The sequence below is a fragment of the Anser brachyrhynchus genome (genome assembly GCF_964034855.1).
Source record: "Anser brachyrhynchus genome assembly, chromosome: 17".
Taxonomy (NCBI): Eukaryota; Metazoa; Chordata; class Aves; order Anseriformes; family Anatidae; genus Anser; species Anser brachyrhynchus.
In genome coordinates this window covers 6,753,018-6,777,071 of record NC_137710.1, presented here as the reverse complement: position 1 = coordinate 6,777,071, position 24,054 = coordinate 6,753,018, and the positions used below count along the sequence as shown (strand labels likewise).

Sequence of the window (24,054 nt, the reverse complement as noted above, 5' to 3'; positions counted from 1 at the left end):
TGTATATTCCTGAGACCAAGTTTTTACCACCATAAATCACATCTTTTCAACTGAAATCAGCTTTTAAATTACTTTACTCAGACTGGAATAACTCCTTTATGGATATCGTTGAATGTGCTTAGCCTGAGTTTACATCAGTTTAGCTTCTTGAATTTGATTCGTGTTAAATTGGCGTAAGCCAAGTTAGGAATATCCAAACAAGGTTTTTCATCCGTCTCAGTTTATTTCAAAACTCACTTTACAGAGAAGTAGTGTCAGTTTTATATGTGTTCATGGGATCTGAAATTTGAGTCAAATCCCTTTTGGGGAAAAAAGCATTTGCAAATGCTGCTGGGAGGGCAATGGGAAACACCATCCATAGCCAGGGAAATATTCAGGAAAAAAAAGGAGTATGTTGGGAGTCTTGAAGCACCTTGTTTCTGCATGTGGCTTGGATATACAATCATCTGTAATAGCCATTGGGTCTATAGCTCTGTACAATACCCTTTTATTTTAAAAACAGCTTAAAGAAATTAAAAAAAAAAGAGCAACCCCCAAAGTTGGGATCTGTTGTTCTGGAAGCTTCTTATGCTGCTTATAGCACACACGCAGGGTTTTGAACCATCTGAGAGCAGTTATACAGCCTCGGTGGTAGTATTCACTGTCTCAGAGTCTGCCTTGAACGCTCTGATGTGGAGCTGATCATACGGTAGGTGAAAGAAGAGAACTTTACAAAATGGCAGCCGGGGACGGAAGGGCCGGTGAGCGGCCTCCTTCTCCGCCCTCCTCTCCTCCCTCTCACACCCAGAGAAAGCGGAGGCACGGCAGCCCTGGGAGCGAGAACTCCCCCGGCGCCGAGATCAAGCAGAAAGAAGGGAGATCTCCATGTTCGGCTTCCCGGAGCTCGCAGCTACACAAACAGATGGAATAAAAGGACATGAAAGGCCTCGCTGAAGCTGTTGCCTGAGGGCAGGTATTTAACGCGTTAGTCGGTAGAGCTGCGGTTTTCCAGAGTTGCAGGCTGGAGAGCACGTCCGATCGCTTACAGCAGGGTGGATGAGACGGAAATTTCTTCACTTACAGGGAGCAGTGGATGACATTCCCTAACAAACCTGTGTGTTCGGTAGCTGTTTTCCTTGTGATCTGCTTGTCTTGTGCTGACAACTGTTCTGGACGTTTAGGATAGTTCAGACTCCGATATAGCTCAGTCTTTCAATTTGTGTCATCCTCCAGCTCACCTTAACCTGCAGGGCTGAAAGATTGTTCAAAGATTTCCTTTTGCTTGGAGAACAGGAGTGAGAGAGAGGGGTTAAGTTCAACGTGGAAAGCTACTGCATCCATCTGTGCATTTCCTACAAAGTTACCTGTTGATTTGTACTTTTTTTTCACTTGACTGGAAATCAGCAGGGATGAATTCTTTGAAGTCAGATCTTTCAATTAAAAATTGACATTTACCTATCAGATTGATGCTCCTGGAGGATCACCTTCCGTAGGCATCACTGCTTACTGGTTTTTAATCGGATATGCTGGCTTTGGTAAACAAGTTTTGACACCTCTTCCGTTCTGTTCAGATTTCAGAAAATTGAAAGAAAAAATATCCCACAGGGATAGAATCAGGATTAGAACTTGGAGTATTTAACACAGCACTTGGTTTCAGTGTCATCTTTGTGGATCCTTCAGTTCTTCTGAGGTAAAAGAGAAAAAGGAAGCTAAGATCCATCCTCACGTGAGGCATAAAAAAGCATTTCTGTTCTGTAGCTTGCAACGTGTGGAAATGTAGAGGAATGTGTGGAAATGTAAGGCTCTCAGCTCATCAAGATTTGCACTCAATGATTTTTTTTTTTTTAAATGGGATTGGATATCCCTTAATAAAGGAGATTTTGCCATTTTGTCTTGGCAGACTAGCAATGGATTGGGCATGATGCATCATGCCCACAGCTCTAATGCAAATGCAGAGGTTGTTATTTCTTTTTCAATATGGTAGTGGCTCTTGAGATTGAATTTAAACACAGCAGGTGTAATTTTCACTATTTCATTGACTCCATATCCCAGTTCCTGTTTTCCAGACTACAGTAATAAGTGACTTACTTTAATGCTTATTTTATTTGCACAGTTTATATTGTCTCTATGAAGTGATGATATCAAGTCTTTGGAGGGTGGCATTATTAATCATATAATAGTATTTTGAACCTCAATTTCAGGTCTGATTTTGCAGAAACACACCCTAAAACTTTACTACGTAATGTGGTTTGAAATGAGATAATGGTTTGCATGGGGTTTTTTAGAATTTTATTTTATTTTAGGATGATGGTAAGTTTTTACGACTGTTGGAACTCTCAGAAGAAAGTACAGATTCAGGAAAACTATGTCCATGATAGTCTGTTTGTTTTATCATTGTACAGATATCAGTTTCCTGCACAAAGCCATCTTTTATTCTGCTGAGCTGTCACACAACTGCCACTTTCTTAGAAGTGGAAGACACGCTAGTTTCTGCTTTGACAGGCTTCTTTATAACACCGCCTTTCCCAAGCGTGTGGCTACTGTGATGCGGAGCACATCCAGTTCTGGCTGCTGAGATTCTAAGGACAAAGAATGTTTTACACCACTTTAATATCTGTATAGAAAATGTTGCTTGTTCTAAACCAGAGAAGGAAAACCGATCTGACAGAGCAGGTAGCTTGTTATAAATGGTGGTTCTGATTATCTAGATGAGGCAAAGCCAACGAGGTTGCTAGCAGGTATTTTTAGACCTGGAGATGTATAATAAAGATGGCAAGATGAACACATTTCCTAGCGAGTGTAATTTTCAGCCATGCCTGCAGTTCATTTGAACTCTGCTGAGTACTCAGTGGATATTAGAAGCGTGATGTACACAGGCAGGTTTTACTTAAAAGCAAGTCCATTTGTCAGAGCCAGCAGTCCATTTGTATTTCGAATCACTTTGCTTGCTTGAGCTTCTTTTACATGTCCCCAGTATCCTTATGGAGAAGGGAGAAGAAAAAGGAAGTATTAGAGAGTATAGACAGTGCCTCAACTAATGACATTGTGCATGCCAAGATTCCTCCTGTGGTTATCCCTCTGCTTTCTCTGATGCAGGCTCTGTCCTAACTCTGCACCTCCCAGGGCTGCTCTGAACACAAGCAGCAGGTGGGGAAAATGAACACGTAGTCGGTATGTGTCAAAGGGCAGCTGGTCTGGGACTGAGTAGACAGTGCCCTTCTTACAACCAGAAGGACATGATTATTCACAGCATGGTTCTTGTGAGGTCAATAAGGATGGGTGTAGAAAGCTAGGTTCTAATTCAAGGGTTTTTGATTGACTCTTTATGATATCTCATGCACTGGTCAGCGGCGTCTCTTAAATGGCAGGCATTTCTGACCTGCCTTCCCTTTCTCATTAAGTAATTCCAGCCATGTAAGAGCCGTAAGAGAAGATGGACAGTGAATTTCCTGGGTGATAATTGCATTTCTTCAGTGGCTCGGATCTTCACCCTGCAGCACCCTGCCTCACACCACACCAGCCATGTAGCTGACTCTGTTTTGCAGTCTTTTGGGTGCTGCACTTGACTACTTCTAGGGTAAGAAGAGCCAAACATCGTGCTGGTGGAATGACTCTGGATTTAAACACAGAAGCAAGAAGTAGCTACCTCAGACTGATTGGAGGGGCATTCTACTGCAATATGCCTGCACTAAACAGAGCCCTTCTGAATGTGTCTTAGGGGGGCAGTTCTCCATAGATAAGGAAAACGAGGAGAAATGTTGCATTTCTGGTGCTGTGAATGACTTGAGGCAGGTGAAATGATCGCTTAAAATGGAAGAAAGGTAACAATTACACTCCCTTTGTAAAAATTAACACCACCAATTGTGTTGTACATGTTAAACTAATAATGCCTGCTAAAACTTTTTTATTAAAAAATAAATAAATGCTCCAAAATAATAAATGGCTGTCACCTGAAGCATATATCCAGCCAGTAGCATATATCACCTCACTAAATTTCAGAATAGTTAAGGCTCACGCAAAACTGAAATATCAGAATGTGATTCTTTATTATGTAGGCCTGAAGGATATTTCAGCAAATTTATTTCCCTCATTATTTCTTTTTTTTCCCCTTGTATTTTTGGATACTGGATTTTTTCAGTAACATTTATTTACAAAACCTAATTAGGGCTGTTGCTATCAATAGCCTCTAACAGAGCTCTTAAGACCAACCCACACGGCAAATTGACATTGTGTCCTTGCTGCATCAATTCCTGCTGAGTGGGTATGATCTGCATATTGATTACTTCTTTTTCTTGATTGCCCTTCTGCCCGAAATATTGGGTGGGGAGCACGAGTGTGAAAGCAGGGAATACTGCGTCCTACTACAGGTTTTTCCGAAAAGGCCCCATGGGTGCCAGGACAGCCACCTGGCAGCAGGACAGCGGTGCTCGGGCAGGAGGTGGCAGCGGGCTCTGCGTCCCCGAGCCGGGGCATGGGGCCGGGATGAATGCCTCTCCTTTCTCTTCCCCAGCTGGTCCGCTACAGCTCGGAAGGCGTCCTGCAGCTGGGGCCGCTGGGCTCCACGGCCTTTCTGCCTGACTCCAAATGCCTCGTCGACGACGGGAAGGGCAGGACGCCGACCCTGAAGAAGTGCGAAGACGTCCTGAGGCCAGCACAGAGGTTCTGGGATTTCACGCAGGTACAGAAGAGCTCGGGGAGCCATGCAGAGAGGAGCTGGGGAGAAATAGTGGCTTGGAGGATGCTGAATGAAGAACAAGGAGGTTTTTAGAGGGATGTTCTAGGATTCCCCCTCACACACTTTTTCTAAGAATTCTCTGATTTGCTTCCTAGGAATCCCCACTTACGACTTCTAGAAATAGTCTGATATGCTTTCCAGGCATTCCTCCCACCGTGTGTTTTCCACAAGTTTTCTTATATTATCTCTAGATAGTTTGGGGTGTGCTTTATAGGAATATCCCCTTATCCTTTTTATTAATCCTCCCCTTTACTCTTTCAGGGACACACATACACACCCTTTGCGATCTGTAAGAATTTCTTGTTACGCTGTTGAGGAATTTTCTGATGTGTTTTGTAGGACTCCCTCACCCCCCACATCTTTATTTTTTCTAGGAAATTTCAGTTATGCTTTTTAGGAGTCCCCAGGATGCTCCCTTGGAATACTCTAGATTTCTCCAGTAATTTTGAAGAACATGCTTTTTGTCTTTCAGTTTTTGTCTAGGAGTTCTTAGTTCTAGAACTTTTCTAGGATTTTTCTAGCATCTTTCCAGGAATTTTGAGCTCTATAGCTTTCAATTAATTTGTAACACTTTCAAAGGAAATCCAGGATTTCCTATATTTCAGGGTCTGCAGGCATTCTCTTATGCTTTTTAGAGATTTTCTAGTGATTTTTTGGAAATTTTCTAGGAATTCCTAAATCTAGAATTTTCAATGAATTTTTTTTTTAGCACTTTGAATTATTTAGTTCTTCTTAGGCATTTCTGTTGCTTTCAAGAGACTTTTATCATTTGCTATGTGAAGAATTTTCCAGGCATTTTATAGTGCTGTCTATGAATTTACAGATCTAGCACTTTTTTTTCTCCTAGTCTCTGTTTTGTTGTGCTTTTATTCCTTCTTCTAACCCTTCTTTTCTTTCTTTCAGAATGGTCCAATCATCAGCAGAGACACTGGCCGTTGTCTAGAAGTGGAAATGTCAAAGGATGCAAATTTTGGGCTCAGATTAGTTGTGCAAAGGTGCTCGGGGCAAAAATGGATGATTAGAAACTGGATAAAACACGGCCGACATTGACTGCCGGGGCTGAGAAGCTGCCTCTCCTGCCGTTGCCCATTGCTCAGTGTGCCATATCTTACAAGGCATTTGTCTTAAAGCAAAACAGTTTGAACAGGACTTGGATCTAGGGAGTCCCCCATAGTTGGGCATTCAAAGGAAGGGGAAAAAAAATAAGAAAAAATAAATAAAAGCAAATGCATACATGCCCTATTTGACTATTCCTTGCTCCGGTAGGTGACCTGGGAAGCTTAAAAAGAGTTTTCTATTGATTTGGAAATCTTTGGAAGAACAGAAAACCACGGAAAAGTGTTTTCCTTAAGCTCTCCTAGGAGAATTATTAGCCAGATGTTTCCATGAGTTGAAAGGAGAGATCCCAATACTGCCTCAAAAAGACAGTTCTCCGATGGGTAGCTTTTTAGCTTTAAGTTATTGACTGGTGCACAACTCCTATGGTGAATAATCATGTGCCTTTTTTATTGTACTTCGTATAAAAGGGAACTGGAAAAAATCCTACCTTTTCAGCATGTCTGGTTCATTGTACTAAAAAGACGACCTGTAAATAACACTGGAAAACATAATATAATATATGATACATTTCAAGGTTGATTGTTTAGGAGTTTCTATTTCTAGAAGGAGACTGTTCTGCATATGTTTACAGGTGGTTCTCAACCTTTGAGCTGCTAAAACAGCATTTTAGAGACCTCTTCGATAGACACAGGTAAATGTTGAATAAGTAAAATAACCACATGCTCCATTATATTGCCACATTTTACATTTCTTGGCTGTAAAGGCATCACAATATAGCACTTGCGTATTTAACTTTTGAGGCAGCAAATGTCCAAGTAGATTGATGGATTTCTAGAGGCCTTTGTTGGCCCGAAAGCCCCGAATCTAAGTGCAAGGCTCCCGTCCTGCAGTGCTGTGCCTGCAGGTGCACTTTGTCTTGCTCCAGCAACTGTCTGGGAGCTGGGGGTGGAGGGTGCTGGATGCTCGTTACTTCTGAAAATAAGGCAACTTAGGTGCCAGCTGTGGAACATAGCAACTTGAAGCTTCCATTTTGTAACCTATCCTGTGAAAATGTCAAATGTGAGCAAACACGCTTTGTGAGCACCATCTAGACAAATTTCCTGAACAAACCAATGAAGTATTTTCAGTATTTGAAAAATAAAAGCCTAGCGCTATGAGAAGAAATTAGAGCAAGAGAGAACTAGGCAGCATATATAAGTAATGTTATTCTGAAATATAGATACTTTACTGTAGTCAACCTGGTGACAGCACCCTTGTGAACCCAAATTTAATAACGTTTCCAGTGGTTCATGCAGTGGCTGTGCACAGGTAGCAGGACAATGGCAAAGCCTTATCCAAAAGGCCGTCAAAGTTGATGACCAGTGTCAAGGTCAGCAATCTTTGGGTGGGGGTCCATGGCAAACAGCTTTTCATTGCAGAAAATTCAGTCATACTGAAGGAGAGACAGGGACAGTACCTCGTACTGTTTAATATTTTATAGTACTTTTTAAAAGGTTTGGCTTTGTTTTACTGAGCCAGAAAAAAATAGGTAATTGCAGACGCTACAGTACCATGAATCTTAGTGATCTGTTTCTTGAAGAGCTTTTGCCATTCCTATTTCAAGGCATGCTGAACAGAATAAAATGGAAACAAAGATAATTTTTGGGTTGTCCCTGGAATTGTGCCCATTTTCAGTGCCCAGGACAAAGCATTTTAATGTGGCCATGGTGGAACTGAGGGTCGGTCCTGGCACGCTTCGAGCCAGAGGTTGTGCACTGCAAAAATCTTGCAAGAACCAGGCTTTCGGTATAAGAAGGAAAGCAGATCTCTGTGGTAGTTAAATGGCTCTGAGATTTACAGAATAATGTACAATAATTCAAATAACCCTTAAAGGTGAGGTTGGTTTTCTCTGTGATTGTCAGGTTTTTTTTAAGACTTACTGGAACAATTTCTTATATTTAAGAAATAGAGCTGTTGGGTTCTTTTTACTTTGGTCTTTATCTGTCTGAACCACTGCTTTGACCGTGGAATTAACATGGTAAATCTGCATGTGAGAGGGTCTTAAATATTCTCTCATAAAAGGACTAATAATAAAAAAAGCCTTGACTATTATCTGTTTTAACCAAAGTCTACGGGTCTCTTTTCATTACTTTATCCTTAGAATAATCTGAAGTCCTGCTTAATGTTGTTTGAAATTTTTAGTCGTTTCCCACAGTGCAGCAGTCCAGATAATCTGAAAAGTATTTAATATAATGTAATATGCCTTGTAGAGGAAATTCTGATGAGAACAGGGTTTTCAGTGGATATTTTGTTTAAGAGTTTATAGAATTAAATACTAGGTCCTAGGACAGAACAGTAGAAGGCAAGAAGAGTATCAGGTCTTGTACACTGCTGTCATAGGCAAACATGTCAGATCATAGTTTTGTAAGCATGTCAAGATCCCTTTAAAAGGCGTTTGAGTCCTGAATGGAAAAAAAACAAAACAAACAAACAAACAAAAAACCTCTATCTCCTTTGAGAGCGATAAACTATCTTCTAAGCTGACTTTATTCTTGGCTTGATTACAGTCATTTGTTCCTCACACAAAATTGTCCACTAGCTTTAGCAGGTTACTGGTTCTTGAGGCACCACCTCCAATGCAGAGCAGCTAAGAGAAGGAAGAGGAAGGAAGAGTTTAATAAATAAATAAATAAATATGTGATTGAGGCATTGAAGGACTTGGTGGATTCCACTAGAATTACATAAAGATCTATGTTGTGCTCATCCATGAGGCATGAAAACTCTTCAGGACTGTTCCACATCCCAAAAAAAAGGTAAACTCTGGTTCCATGGAAATGTTTTAACACAAAAATATGAAGACTAAAGCAGTTCTTCATGCACGCTCTGGAAGTGTTGAACCATCTCTGTCAGTTTAATGAACAATTTGGAGTTTGGCATGTCTCAAAATCAGGCATTCGCAGTCCTTTGGAAACTGTTTACATCTCTTATCATCAGCCTGGTCCTTTTCAAAAGCTGTGTTACTGTGTTTTAGTAGATGGAAACCTCACTTGCTCTATGACAAGGGGCATAATCTATCTGACATAGGACGGCTGAAATTTTAAGTATTTAAGCCATAGCTAATAAGGTTTAATGAAATAGCACCAGCCCTAATCTGTTCTTACACAGCATGTAATTCCTTCAGTATCCAGCATTCAATTGACATGATTCATTTAAGAGCCATACCAGAGCCCATTATGGCCTATGGTAGGACCCAGTGAATTCCATTTTAAGAACTTAAAAATTGCAGTTCAGGGAGAGACAGATGTATTATTATTCAGTTAAGACACAAATACCTTTGGGTTATTAGTTAGTTAGTTTGCTTATTTTGTGGAAGCCTTGGGGAGGAAGAACAACCGTCAGAATTCCCTCAATTGAAAATTGTTCTAGCAATTATGTGCCATTTTTAAGATGGTATTGCAAATTAGTGGAACTGGCTAACAAGATGCGTAGAAACCAAGAAAGGATCACATCTTCACACATCTCTAAATATGGATGCCACCAAAATAAACTTAATATTTTCTCAGGAAGGAATCACAAACTTATCCAATTTTGTATTCCTTCATGAAGAATATTGTGTATACCTCCACTATTGTGTATACCTCCAAACTTTATTTTGAAAAAAAAACTTTTTTTTTTTTCTGGTGACATTAGTGGACTTAAGGTGACAGCTGTAATTACTGGTTGCATGGAAAATAAATTAATTGGCCATGATCTACTGAAGCATGCGCATCATGTATTTATATCTTCCTGCGTGGTAACAAAGATATTCATGAAACAATGATGCACTGAGTATATTCTCCTAGACCTGGAGTGTGCTTACCTGATGAACTAAGGGAACTCAAGGAGTAAATACTGAAATTATATTGCTAGTAATTCTCAGTGATTTTGGCACAAAGCACATCAATATTTACATCTAAACAAATGTCATAAATTAGCTTCAGGTTCTTACTTAACTGTCTCCCTGTTTTACTCTGATAACTGTTGAAAATATCTTGAAAATCCTTATGCCATGTAAAGATTTTAGCTGTCTCTACAATGTCCCCACCATGTATGGCGTTTGAAAGAGATTTACAATGACCTCTCTAATAATGGATTTTAGAAGGGTTTCACAAAATACATTGACTTATTTTACAGAAGTGTTAAAAACATGTAAATAAAATTATTGCCCTCATGGATTGCCCTAAATAAAAACAATGTTTTCTTTGCCCAAGAATATATACTTATAAATTTCCCAGTGAAGCAATACATGCCAACCTGATTTTGAAGAACAGAATTTCTGAATCAAGAGCATACTTCAAAGACTTGTAGAAGCACTTACTACTCTTCACAGAGTTGCAATTTTCTATTGGCCATCAGAAAGCGTTGCCCAGTTTTTAAACTCTTTGTAATAAGTTTAATTAAAAAAATAATAATGCAGTAATCGGAAGGCAAGTTGTGATTGCAAATAATTTTTCGTTACATGGCACATCATCAAATCAATTTGTATTTACACTTGAAAAGTTAATAAATTACTATGCATTTTACTGCTGACATGAGCTGCATTTTTTATTATTGTACATTTGGGCACCTTGTATTAAAATTCAAAGTTGTCACACAACTAGAAAAAAAAAAAGCTAGACAAGCAAATAATATATGAATGTTTTGAAATGTAAATTGCATGTAATCTGTTCTAAAAGGTAGTTAGCCCGTTTCTAAGACAAGCACAGCATGCTGCTCAGCAGATTGTGAGCTGTTTGAAACGGGACGAGCTCTGTGCATGTATCTCTATACGCTCATTACAGACTTGGCCTCTGAAAATGCACGTCCAAAATGAGACTGATAATGTTACAGGCTATGACTGCATTATAACTGCTAGACCTCAGGGAAGGCTTGTCTTGCAATTCCAGTATAAAGACATACTAAGATAATGCTTGCAGGTACCAATCCACACGGTAAGACAAGCTATGTTCATATATGTTCCCTTGGGAGCAGTAAGTGCTCCACAGGAAGCATTCATTTAAAAATCTCCATTAAAAAATTCTGACCTTCCAATCAACATTCCTGATCTCTTTGAACTGTGGGGAAAAACAAGCTACTGAACCACAGAGGAAGCTGGTGATGAAAGTGTTCTCTTGCTAGGAATTTTTTATTGGAGCTGCGTTTTGATAATTGATACCTCTTCAAGCACGATTGATCTGTCAATGTTGTGTTACTGTTCTAAAGAACACTCCCACAGCCAAAGAAATGGAACAATTTATACTTCCCAAATCACCTAGGTTAGTGAAGGGCAGAAGGACTCATCCCACACCCTGTAACTGGGCCTGTATCAATATGGAGGCCAAACGTGCAGATCATAAAATGTCACTGCTCTACTGAAACTAATGGAAATTGGAGAACACTAATAATTCATAGGCCTAGCCTGTTACAGCTGACAGTAGTGCTATTGACTTGATTTTTTTTTCTTTTTTTTTTGCTTCTAAAGTCACTTTCATCTTCCCAATGGCAATAGAAAGGGGATATGAAGTCCGTACACGCTCCCTTCCATGCTGTCATACTTGTACCAGTGGCCTATGCAGTCCAGCACCTCATCTCTGAAAACAGTCAATAACTGATGGTTAGAAGAATGAAACAGGAGACAGGGAATATGTCTACTGATACTTTCATCATACATTGCCCCCTAATTTCAAAAGGTAAGGACTCCCCAAGCCAGAGGCTATACATACCAACCATTCTATTTAATAACTACTGTGGGCCTTGCATGTACATACCTAATCCACTTATACCTGCGGATGTCAAAACATCCTGTTCAATAAATAGCACAATTGCCGTGTGAGTCACTCTCTCTGTTTTTAAGCCTACTGTCAATTCATTCCATAGGATGCCCTGTAGTTCTCTTATAGTTAAAAACTGTGAATAACTGCTGCCAACTCTTCTTTTTCTCACCTCTTCTTGGTTTGACCTCTGTCATCTCCTGTTAAATGTATTTCAGAAGTGACTGAGCGTCACACATTTTGTATTGCTAGCAAACAACTTTGTAAAAGTGCAAGCAGATGCTCTGTGTCATATATTGGATTGGGTGATAGCAAAGTGAGAACCGATCGGGTTCCTGAACTGCTCAGCTGTATAAAATATACATTACTGGTTTAAACACTGACTGTGGAGCTCAGACAGACTGTTTCTCCTCTGCTACCACATATGCACAAAGTTTGCAATTTGTGATCAAAGAGCACAGAGCAGCTGAAAAAGCACCTGACACCTTTTTTCATTCTGCTAGAGGCAGGAGAAATGCGCCCACGTCCTGCTCCTCCTGCCAGGAAGGAGGGCCCAGAGCCCACCCGTGGGTTATGGTTGTGTAACCAGGCTGAGCACTGCTTTCCATGTTCCTCACTGTCACGGACACCTCCGTTTCTGTGAATAATATCCAGCAAAATTAGGTTAAAGTAAATATTTTGTCATTAGTTCTGCATCTGACAACATTTGTACCGAAGAAGTTACCAGAAGCCTCAGATTATTTTCTGTGGAGGATGAATACCATCAATTTAGCCACTTTTTTTTTTTTTTTTAAATCTTCATGAGTCAACTGTGGGTCATGTATATGCACCTGGCTTTTCAGCTTATGCATCACTTCGCAGGTGTTTTTTGTTTTGTCTATCTGTTGATCACGTAATGCAACTGAGCACCTGCATTAGGCACATTTTGCCTCCTTGACTCTAAGCAGAACTTAATAAAGGAGACAATAAGGGCTGAAATGGTTTCTTCTCTGTAATGGTAAGGTAAAAGCAAAGGAACAAAGAAGTTATACTAGAACTTACAAAAAACTTATAACCCATGGGGAAAAAAGGAAAAAACAAACAAAAAACTTCTAGGTGGCAGAAAGTCCTTGAGGAAAAATTTCTACTTTAGTCTTGTAACTGGGAGTTATGGAAATAGGATGATAAGGGAAGGGCAAAGCATATTGGGATTTCCTTGAACTGGAAAAGTGGAAGTTAAATATTAGAGACTGAGCTGACCTGTCCATTAGCAAGTAGGACTCAATAGACGGCAGCTCACCAGGTGATCAGGACCTGGGTTCTCTCCATGAATAACTGAGCTTTAATAAAGGGATTTCAGTCAGAATTTAGGAAAGATTTTTCTGCTTTTGCAGTTTATTGCAGTGAAATTTGTCCAATCTATTGACAGAGCTCCAAAACACACATGGGTTGGTGCTGTGGTGTGCCTACAGTGAAGCGTTTGCCAAAAGCTGTTGAAATTCTCCGTGTACTTCAAGTGTTGGCATTCTGTGCAGAAAATGGTGCCACCTATCAGCAAGAAAGAGGAAATTAAACCACAAAATGATTTGTTTAAACTGAAGAAACTGCTATTTTCATTGTGACGGTGATAGTTTTCTATTAACAAGCAATTAGCAGAATGTTTGGCTTGTTCAGAATGGATATGGGAAAATGAGGTGCCGACCTGGCTGGCCACTCTCAGACTGCATGAGGAGGTCGCAGCTAGGGAAACGCGGGATGGTCTCGTCTTGCTGACCAAAAGGGTAGAGAGTTATGGGAACAGTCTGCAAAATGCAAATCAACCACACCAGCTGAGGTCCAAATCACTTAAAATAAGCAGTTTAATATTTTTGTGAATCTGAATCTAAACAACTGTGGATTTTTCTTTTTTTAATCTTTTTACATAATATAGGTCATTTTGAGTCACTCTTTTAAGTGTAGGCTCACAAGTGATATAGGTGTTTTGAAAATGTTATTCCTTGTCCTTTGGAAAGGTGCATTTTGAATGATTCTACTGGAGTTTTCTTTCAGAATACACCCTATATGTCCAAGGCATGTGCTTCCCTCACAGTCTCAAGTGATCATAATACTGAGGCCCAGGGTGCTGCATTGTGCTGCCTTCTTTTTCTGAAGAGAAATTAAGTTCAAAGCTTCAGCTGGGCTCCTGAGGGGCAGTGAGGGATTTCTGTGGTGTTCAGCCTTAGCAGAAAAAAGTCATGACACTTTTCATCTCTTAGGAGCCTGCTTTACATTTAGAGCTTGAAGCCAAAGTTCCTTTTGTAAGTCTGAAGCAGTAACAGAGACTTTTTTTTTTTTCCTGTCCATCAGGCCACAGTGATATAAGGGTACTCTTCTTGATACCAGTATTTCACCGAGTTTAGATGAAAAGGACTTTTGTGTGACTATTAAACCTATTTAAGACATAATTCTAAAGTTTAAGAAGTACTTTCTTAACTTCTTTGACAAGGCAAAATAATGGACTGTCAGTCGTTTCTTTTTCCTTTTTATTCCTTTTGAAATGCATTGATAAGTACAGCCAAAACTTTAGTCTGAGGTAAATGTGCACGGATTCATTGTGACTCACAGAATTGTTCTCTCTCACACCAGATGAGGTTTCTTCCTAAACAGACATAAAATTGCTGGCTGCTTAAGAAAAAAAAAAAAAAAGAAAAAAAAAGAAAAAAAAAGACTCCTAATTACTTAATTTTTGCCAGATCTGAGGGCTTCATGATAATTCGGAGGTCTAATTTGCTTATTGGGCTCAGAAAGACCAGCAGGTATCAAGTTAACTCAGTAACTCACCTCTCTGAGGAAAAGGAAAAGATACAGGTTTTAGGATTTATTTTGGTTTTGTAAGTGTGAGAACGAAAGAACTGCTGAAGTTGCAAGCAAAAAGTAGCTGGTGATCATAATTTCTGTTTTGAAATGTACACTTTAGTTCCCTCGAGCATTTCACAGTGAGAATTAAAGTCTAAAGAGAGGCACTATCAGAAGTAAACTATCAGAAGCTTATCACAGGATCTGCAGATATTTCTAAGTGCTGATATGATTCTCATATATCTGAATGCTTCACAAACACTAATGAATCTATCCATGCAATACCCGTGTAAGGTATCTTCCCCCTCACAAGGAGGAGGAATTACAGCACAGGGAGGATGAGGACTGATTTTCTCCTAGCTCATTTCCTCAGCACTTAACTGAGGAGCATAAGGCAGGCTTGCCATCACTCATGGCTCCATCTGGAGGGAAAAGGGGCCCCTCTGGAAGGAGGTCTCTTCTTTTTCCTCATTCTATCTACCTTTCTCCCCCAAAATTGAGCTCAGGTTCTAAAACCACTAAAGCAAAAAGCTTGGTTAAAGTGGTTCAGCAATGGAAATCTTGAACAAAGCAGGGTGTTGACCGTCTTTCTTGAGTGAAGTAATGACAAGATGTGCTTCTTCCTTTACTCATGCATGCTGGTAGAAGTGGCTTACGATCTTCAGTGGAGTCGTCGGATTTAAAGCTGAGCAGACACAGTTAAATCATGGGTAAAATAGATTTAATTGGATGGAACATAGTAGGTGAGAATGTGTCCCCTCAGACCCACAGTTAATCATAATGGTAACTTGCTGGCCTCCAGAAGAGCTAGTCCACATTAACCAAGTATATTTATTCAGGTCATACCGACTTCAGTTTTGTTGAGTAGCATATTATTAAACCCCTTCAAATCTTCCTCCAAAGAGAAGTGTCACCTAGGGAGAGTGGGTTTTTCAGGAGTAGCTTCATTTTATCATGAGATGGAAGTCAGCAGATGCTTCTTTGGATGCTGGTTCTAAATCAGTTTTTATGATTCTATTTCTGGCATCATTACTCCAGATTTCCAGTCTCGCTTTTCACCATCCACAGCAGTTTCTTTGTTCTACAATAAATTCAAATCACAGTCTTTATATCCAGCCCTCTAATCTGAATCGCTCGAGATAAAAACCTCACAAGGAAAGCAGATTAACGCTGGAATTTAAACAAAGGGGGAAAAAATGCACCAAAAGGAGGGAGATTTCCAGATCTAGTTGATGATTTATTTCCCCATCCCAGTAAGTATTCAGGTCTTATAGGTAAGACATACAGTTCATGTGGAGAAAGCTTGTCCTAAAGAAGCCTCCATGCACTGAGATTTGTGTTACGGAAAGAAGCATGTAAGGGCTGAATTTTCCACAGGCTTTATGCTGTACTGCATATTTCACTAAGAGACCTTTTGAAAAATCTTCCTCCTTCTCTTATTAATGTGCTGGTGAAATCTGACTTCAGTATAAGATCCTAATTTTCTCTGTATGTGTATATCATTGTGATGCATCTCATGGACCTTCTGTGTAGCAAAAACATGGAGGAATCAAGCAATACAAGAGCATCGACACCATCATAAAAGTGGAAAAGGAGAAGTAAAGACTGAGTAGAATTTAAACTATTTTTAATATTTTTATGGCTTTTTTTCCTCCACCATTCCTCCCTCCCTTCTGCAAGGTGAGAATCTTGCAGCCAGATTCTGTTCTAGTGATGTTTTGTTGTACCTTTCCACACTTTTTTTTTCCTAAAAGCTTTCTTACATGAAGTCAATGAAGTAACTCTAATCTCAAATGTGTAGCCACGGATTACAGGAGGTCAGGAAGGACTCACTTTTGTTTGGATGGCATTTATGGTTTGTAGGCAGTTCATGGATAGGGAAATGCAGGGTGCTCTTCTATGTAGCCTATACAATCCGAAACAATTTTATCAGAACTGCTAAATAAAAATCTTAATAATCTGGAGTTAAACAACTGGGTGTTTTTATCTTGAAGAGGGAAAAAAAAAAAAAAAAAGAAATGGCGCATTTAAATTTCACCATATGCACAGTAACTTGCAGTCAGTAATTAAATTCTCACAACATCCTTTCACAGTGCCAGGCAGAACATATTGGCTTAGGGTGGCCTGGTTGTTGAGTCTGAACCAAAATGATTTCTAACAGCAATCAAATACATTTTGAAACGTGCTCATAAAAATGCTAGCTCAGAGGCTCAAAGCAATAATGATTCATGTATTAGCAAATGAACCTGTCCTCTGCAAGCTAGCCCCTGAAATGTAATAAGGGATCAGTCCAAGGTAAGACGGAAGTGTATTTATTAAGATGCTGAGAGGCAATATTTTGCGATGGGAGTTTGGGGTGACGTCTATTCAACATCAGTCGAATAGCTATGCATCGAGGTGTTGGACTGGTCTCTGGAAGCCATGTTCCATCATGGATACCTTCATCAGATCTAACCCACAGAGGGATTTAGGTAAAGTAATTGCCAGAAGTCTCCCTGTCCAGTTGGTGTTACCCAAGTTTACCTTCTTCAGTCAGTGTATGAGCAAGGCGACTGAGAAGTGAGGTGACAGGGGATAGCTGTGGCACTGCCTACCAGCTGAATTGCCTCAGGCAAGGCAGGCAAACGCCTGGGCAGAGGTCCTAGCAGTCTTCAGATAAATAACCAAGCCACTTTCTGCTATGACCTCTGGACGTGTCCAAAAAAGAGAATGTGAGAGATCATGAACATCTTTATACATATATATATATATATATATATTCCCCAGAGCTTTTTTTTGGAGCCTGACAACATAAGCAGCAGCTGGCCAACTCCCTTCTCCCTTGCTGTGAGCACGGAATGGCTCCGTGTTGCTGTTTCCCCTCAAGCACTTGTCCTGCTGAGGGGAGACACAGGGGCCGGTGTGCAGGAGGAACGTGGGGCTCGGGGTGCTCCCGGGGCCAGGCTCTGCCCTCACATATTCCTTTGCTCTCCTGAGGAGTGGCAACACAAAGAAAATAAAAAGGAGAAGCCTTCTAGAGAGAGAATCAGCGAGGATTCAGGTATTTAATGGAGGCCAAAAAAAACTTTTTTTAATAAATACCTATACAGAATCCCCCTGCTCTGTGACTCAGAGATCACAGTCCATTTTATCCCACTGGTTTTAATTTGTTGCCAGAGGGCATTCAACTAACTGGCTTTTAGTGAATCACAGGATGAAGGGAACAAGGACACAGCATTCAGACTTCAGAAAGCTGTGACCTTTCCAAGTACAACATAAAAAAAAAATGCCAAATAGCTTCCAACAGGTGACCATGGCCTTCAGCCAGAGGCTGCCAAGGGCGTTCCCCTCACGATGGAGGGGCTCCCTGGGGCTGCGCTGCATCCATTTTGCCCTAGGTGGGCCATTAGCAGGGGCCTTCGCACAGGGCCTCTATGAGGTACCGCAGCCGCCCTCTTGCACCCCTCTCACCTCATGGGGAGTGAGGCTGTGGGCAGGCAAGGAAGCTTCTGGAAGGAGGGCTCAGATCAGCAGGCGGGGACTGGGGCCCTCCTGAGGAGAAGTGGAAAGGAGGCGGTGCCTGAGGGGTTGGGAGGGAAAACACACCCTGAGGGAACTGTGTTCCTCAGCCTGTACGGCCTCCCGGCTGGCCTGCCTGTGTGAGGTGCACACTGCCATGAGGAAACTGTGATTCCACAACTATGTGGCCTAGAGAAGCTGGGGAAAACCCTTTATGGGCCTTTCCTCCTCAGGAAATAGGCTTCTAACACTGCAGGCCACTTCCTTGTGAGGCGCTGGGTGATGTGGTGTAGGAGGCAGAAAAATTTTTGTTTGGTGCGTTATAATGGCTCCTGTGTATTTTCCATGGTGTGTGGGCAAGAGCAAACTTAATACGCTTCATACTCTTAACACGCTGAATTCACTTTTCTAATGCGCAGATGTATTTATTTGCTTTTCTGAAGCTTGTGCGTGTCTCAGTTCGTAACACTATTTTATGCCTTATGTACAATATCCCTTTCATTCCCCTGCAGTAGCATCCATGTTCTCACAGGTGCTTAAGATGCAAGGCAACGTTTAGTCAAAGCTTCAGAAAAAACAACAAAAAATAATTTCTTCCTTTAAAAAGAAAAAAGCATTTGTGTGTTTTCAAACTGAGACAGCAACTAACACTGGCAGAGCCTGGAACTCTCTCACATGAGACCATGCTGTGAGATCTGAGGGAGAGATTTAATCAGGATGAGGGGCAGCTATCAGAACAGGCTGTCATGCCTAGAAAACCTCAAATTATGCACTAATTATCCACCTACACTGCCAGAGAATAAATAACTAATGACTTCAGCTTACTGTGCTAAAGATAATTCCCATTGTAGCAAGTTTGCAGACTGCATGTTTTTTTGTTGTTTGGGTTTCCTTGGGGATTTTTTTTTTCCTTTTTTCCCAATGTGTTGGAGGTGCAATAATTAGCAGTATTTTTGTTTGGAAAGAATGACTGAGTGGGCTTTGAGGCTCGCGGCCTCTGGAGCAGAGGAGTCAGAGCTCAGGGCAGTCACCTCAGAGGGGACGAGTCTTGGTCATTTCCTAACTCCCGAAGGCGCTCCCTAATGATGTGTGGCCAGATGGCTGCTCCCAGTGTCACGGACCTGGACGTGCCCTGCAGACCTATGAGGGAAATCTGTCACAAGGCCACGCGGCTGCGATGAGCCACCTCGTGGCTGGTGGCACCTCAGGAGGGCATGTTCGGTTCTGCATGTGCCGGAGGAAGTAATTTATGGCTGCGATTACAAGTGGGGCAGCCATGGAAAAACAGCTGGTAGGAAGCACCGACAGCTGAGCTGCAGACCATAATCCTTTGTTCCCTTGTTGAAGCTGGTTGACACTCATTGGTATGAGTATTGCATTTTTTAATAGGAATCCCATTTTCCATAAACATACTATTTTCAGTAGTAAAAATGGTATAAAAGTTGTTTGTAACAATGGTGAAGATGCCATTTTTAATTACAATTCTCCATCAAATAAAGTCAGTGCCCAGTATTTTCCTTACTGCATTTGCTTGCTTAGTCTTTTCTGCTCCACTTTCTTGCTCTATAGCATCCCCTTTAATCACAGGAAGGAAAAACAGATTCAGAAAAACAGGCCTTGTCCTCGCAAGACAAGGAAAATGCTGACAAGAAGACTCTTAGCAAGTCAAGGCATTAGAAGTATTGTTCAGAGCTGTAAATTTCTGGAGCTGTGATCAAAGGGTACCAGACTAGATTATGCTAATGTATGTGAGTGAAAAATAATGTCAGGAAGAGTTTTAATATGGATTGATGTATCTCTCAGACCACCTCAGAGCAACGAACTGTAAAGAAATAAATACAGATGTTTTGGCTGCAAATGGCTTTCTTTTTAGAAAAGAGGTTTTGACCCTGCATCCTTCAAGTATGATCAGTTTTTACTACATCTGACATTAGCATCTCTTGCAGCCTTAGCTTTACCTAGCAATAACACCAAGAACAAAAAAAAAAATTCCTTTGTTGAAGCTAGCTGATACTCACTGGTATGGCTATTGCAGTTTTTAATAGTAATTCCATTTTCCATAAAAATACCATTTTCAATGGTTAAAAAATGGTTTGTAAAAATGGTAAAGATATCATTTTTAATTGCAATTCTCCTCCATCAAGTAAAGTCAGTACTGAGTACCTAGAAAGTAGTGAAGGTTTTTGCGAAGTGGCTGCCATGCTTCAAAAATGAAGAGGAAGGAATACAACATAGATTCTTTGCCTGGTTATTTCTGCCGCATTAATAAATGCCTCAGTGCTCCCTTGTCTAACCCTGAAGCAGATCTCATTAGCTAACACCTTCCGCCAGTCAAAGACAAAGGTTAAATCCCAGGATGGATGTGTGGGCCCACATGAAATTAATTCTGACCCTTTGCAGTCTGAGCTTTGTCCTTGGAGGCCTGGAGGGGAGGAACAATAGTTTCATGCCCTTGTTCCCGAGGGCTTGCAGAGCTCTGGTACTGATTCAGCAGTCTCTCTTGGTGAGGTTAGGATGATGGCAGAGTCTCATAATCAACTCTTAATTGCATACTCAGTCTGAGCTTGGGAGCTCTTTATTTTTTTAATAATACTTTCCTGTTTATAAGTACACTTTAGGTGCCATATTGCTGCAGAATACTAATTCACTTGAATTCGTAATTGCTTTCCTCCTCTGAGACTGGAAACTTAAACTAAGTCAGGAGTAGAGTGTCCAAAGATTATTTTAATTAAATAATTGAGACATCTCAGGTGAGATGTATTTAGTCTCTGATTGTCTTTTTAATTGGAGAGTAGTTTATAAAGAATTTGAGATGGGAGTGGGAAGAAATGAAGGATGGAGTCTGATATGGTCTGGGGTCAGTGTCCAGCTGTGCAAACACTAGACTTTTCTCTGAAAATCTTTCATTTATTTATTTATTAATTTTGGGGGGGGTGGGGGGTGGGTGTTGGGTAGCATTTATGTGCTTCCTTCTTTTTACAAATGGGAAAGAGTAGAAGACCTTCCATTGCGGGAGTTCTAGGTTTTCTTTGGTCAAGTTTGAGGCAAGGCTGCTGGCAAAAAGGGGAATTATGAAAAGAGATGTGACATTAATTAAGTTGACACTTCAAGAAAATACCTAAATCGTTGCAATTCTCAAAGCAGCAGCATAAAGCAAGGTTATGATGTTTTGCCAAATACTATTTTTTATGAGCAAAAAAACCTTGAGGCTAGGTTTGATATGTTTTTTTGAGGGGGAGGTATTTGTTTAGCTGCAAGCAGCTTGGACATCTTTCTCCTTTCTTGTATCTGTCAATAAGGAACTGCTCCTGGCATGGTGTTTTTATTAATGAATTATTAGTAAGATTTGAATTCAAAATTTGACATAGCTTGTTTGTTTTCTTTTTTAAAAGTACAGAGCGTGCTATAAAACTCATACAAATCACTTCCAGTTCTTTAAGGATCCCAGATGTTATTAATTAACTATGAAGGATCTTTAATATTTACATATTATATCCTCTGTTTACATATTGTTATCTCCTTTCCTATATCTTCCTTCTCTCTGCTTTTAATTTTGAGTAATTGGCTGAAGCTGGTGTGTTTGTTAACACCAGGAATAAATCTCTCTGGATTTGAGGAAGAAGGGAATTAGGAAAAAGATTAGAAACAGAAGGTGAGCAGTTCAGTGTATCTAAGAAAGATTGACTTATCCTAACTTACAAGTCACAGTTTGTGTATTGTCTTTTTTTTCTTTTTTTTTTGTAGCTGCTGGTTTGGTTTGTGTTCTAATTTTTTTAATAACTGTTGGACATTATCTTCTATATAAGCCGTCCTAAGGGTGAAATTTTGATACCAGTACTCTGCACTTGCTTAGGGTAAACATCTGTTGGATGAAACTCGCTCCTGTGCAGAGGAATTAGTGTAAGGGTTCAGACGTTCAAAGCAGGGCATTAGAAGCAGCTGGGTCTTAACACTGGCCTCATGTGCTGGGATGAATTTTATCCATGTTTCATATATTTAGAGTCCTGGACATGTCCTATAAAGTAATGAGAAAAATGGCCCACATGGGAAAATGTTATTGACTGTTTCCTCTGTCCTCCAGTGATAAATATTGCATGACTATCTGCTCATCCTCTGAATTAAAAGAACAATCCACTATCCCTTTTGGTTTCTACATTGTGTGCCAGTATGACAAGCTCTTTTCTAGTCTTCATAAAAAGCAAAATCCAGAGAGGCTTCTTCTGAACACTGGATGAGAAAATAAGAGTAATACCTTCCATGGAAAATCTCTTGTGTTAAGCTGTTGTATATACGGTTATGATTTTCCTTTTAATTTGATAGTGGAGATGCTTCCAAAGCCATTAATGTAGACAGAATTTTATACCTTGCACATCTTTTTACCATTAAGATCCCCAGGCCAGCCCGTGAAAAATGTAGGCTGTGAAGACTTGGAAATGTTTATTTTGTCTGCTTGCCCGTTTGCAAACCAAGCTGCAAAATCCTCACCTACAGACATGCTCTCTTGGAGCTTTTCAGAAATACATTGACAGTACAAAAGCAAGATTCATAGTTCCAAGCCCCAGTTCTTAGCTGCAAGCGATTTTTTTTCTTTTTTTTCCTTTAGAGGAGCCCTGATGATCTCCATGAGCAAAATCAATGCAATTAAAGGTTTATTTTCCCCAGAATATAGGCAGTCTGGTTAGTCTTAAACCAAATATTTTTCTTCCGGAACCCCCTGCTGTAATTCCACTGCTCTGCGCAAACAATCCAGATTTTATACCTTAACACTTCAACATAAAATTTCTCCAATTATTTCCACACCTTGAAGCTCCAGCAGCTAAAAATAAAGAAGGCACTGGCAGGCTTTTGTTGAAACCCACCATCTTATGATTTCACTGCTTATGACGCTGTATTTGAACTGTGCTTGTAAATTGTCACTGGTGGGCTCCTTTGGGCAGGGGACCGCATTGACCGCTTGGTGCCCTGCTTTGATACCCAGCTGTGACCCCTGTATATTCTCCTTTTAACGTTCCTTCTCCTGAGTTTGCTACATGCTATTATGCTGTTCTGGCCAGGTCCTTAATACCATCCATATTGATTTCTAGGAAATAAATGTCAGATGAGGTCTTTATGTCACTGTGATCTAGCTCTCCTCCATGTGCTGGTTAGCTCGGGTGAACAAGAGACTCTCACAACAGAGCTGGGAAGCAGCGTAATGACAACACGCTTTGTGACCTCTTATCTCAGGAGAGACAAGAGTGATGCACGTAAATGATCAAACCCTGTGCAAACACGGAAGAGTGTTTCAATACCGTGAGGTGGGTGTTGGTTGGTGGGAGGCTGCTGGGACTGCAGGAGGTGATACTGCTCATTCTCGCGTATGGCAGGTTCACCTGGATCCCATTGTACTGCACCGCCGTGTTTGCACAGGTCCAGCTGATGAGATCTGATTTATTTCTTGCAAATCAGCCCAAGGAGAAAGCATCAACACATCAATCTTCCATTTTGCATCTCATTATAGCGGAATTTTATTAAAACAGAAATATTCACAATCCCTTTCCTCACTGTTATAAATTGGCTACTTTGGAGATACTGATTTACTGCCACCGTGATTGCGGTCCTTTCTTCATGAAATACAGCAGCTGGCAGAGCCTAGGTATGCATTGCACTGGTATAGCTGATCCATTTTACGTTAACTATATGCTGTGTCCTAATTTCATGTCCACCGATCAGCTTTTGTTTATGGCATTAGACTGAGGCTTGCCTTACTGGATCCAGAGAGCTCTGTAGCCTTTGTCCTGCCACATTTTCCCACAACGTGTCAACAGTGAAGTGGAGAAAAATCCATATCCTTAGTAAAGCGATTTCAAGTCTATGTAATAAAAATGTAAAAGCTAAAACAAAATCCACATAAAATGCTGTGTTGCACTTCTGGAGTCTGGGGGGAACCGGATGCCATATATTTATTACACATGTTCTTCCATTCTGTAATTCAAATACAAATATGTAGAGAGAATAGCAAGAGAAAATACTTCATCTGTGTTAAATCCCAATGTGTTGTTTGATAAGGACAAGGACTCAGCATGACCAGGTGAATTTTTAACAGCAAACTCTAATTTGGGGAAAAGTTAGTTGTAGTAGAAGGAGCGGACTGTAATAGTGATCTCAGGTTAGTAGTATCTCTGTCTCTTGCTGAGAGTTTGTAAGGCAGAAGATGCTGTG

At 40.5% G+C, this 24,054-nt stretch overlaps 1 protein-coding gene across 7 annotated transcripts in view; it reads left to right on the top strand.

Annotated features, from left to right (window-relative positions):
- The window catches only part of GALNT9 (polypeptide N-acetylgalactosaminyltransferase 9), a 243,193-nt gene extending 235,314 nt beyond the window's left edge, over nt 1-7,879 (top strand). For all 7 annotated transcript variants that reach the window (XM_080558977.1, XM_080558978.1, XM_080558976.1 and 4 more), the window contains 2 exons: nt 4,490-4,657; nt 5,618-7,879. In XM_080558977.1, the coding sequence (XP_080415103.1) occupies nt 4,490-4,657; nt 5,618-5,764 (315 nt within the window). In that variant the 3' untranslated portion in view covers nt 5,765-7,879. The remainder of the gene's footprint in view (nt 1-4,489; nt 4,658-5,617) is intronic.
- The last annotated feature ends 16,175 nt before the right edge of the window (nt 7,880-24,054 follow it).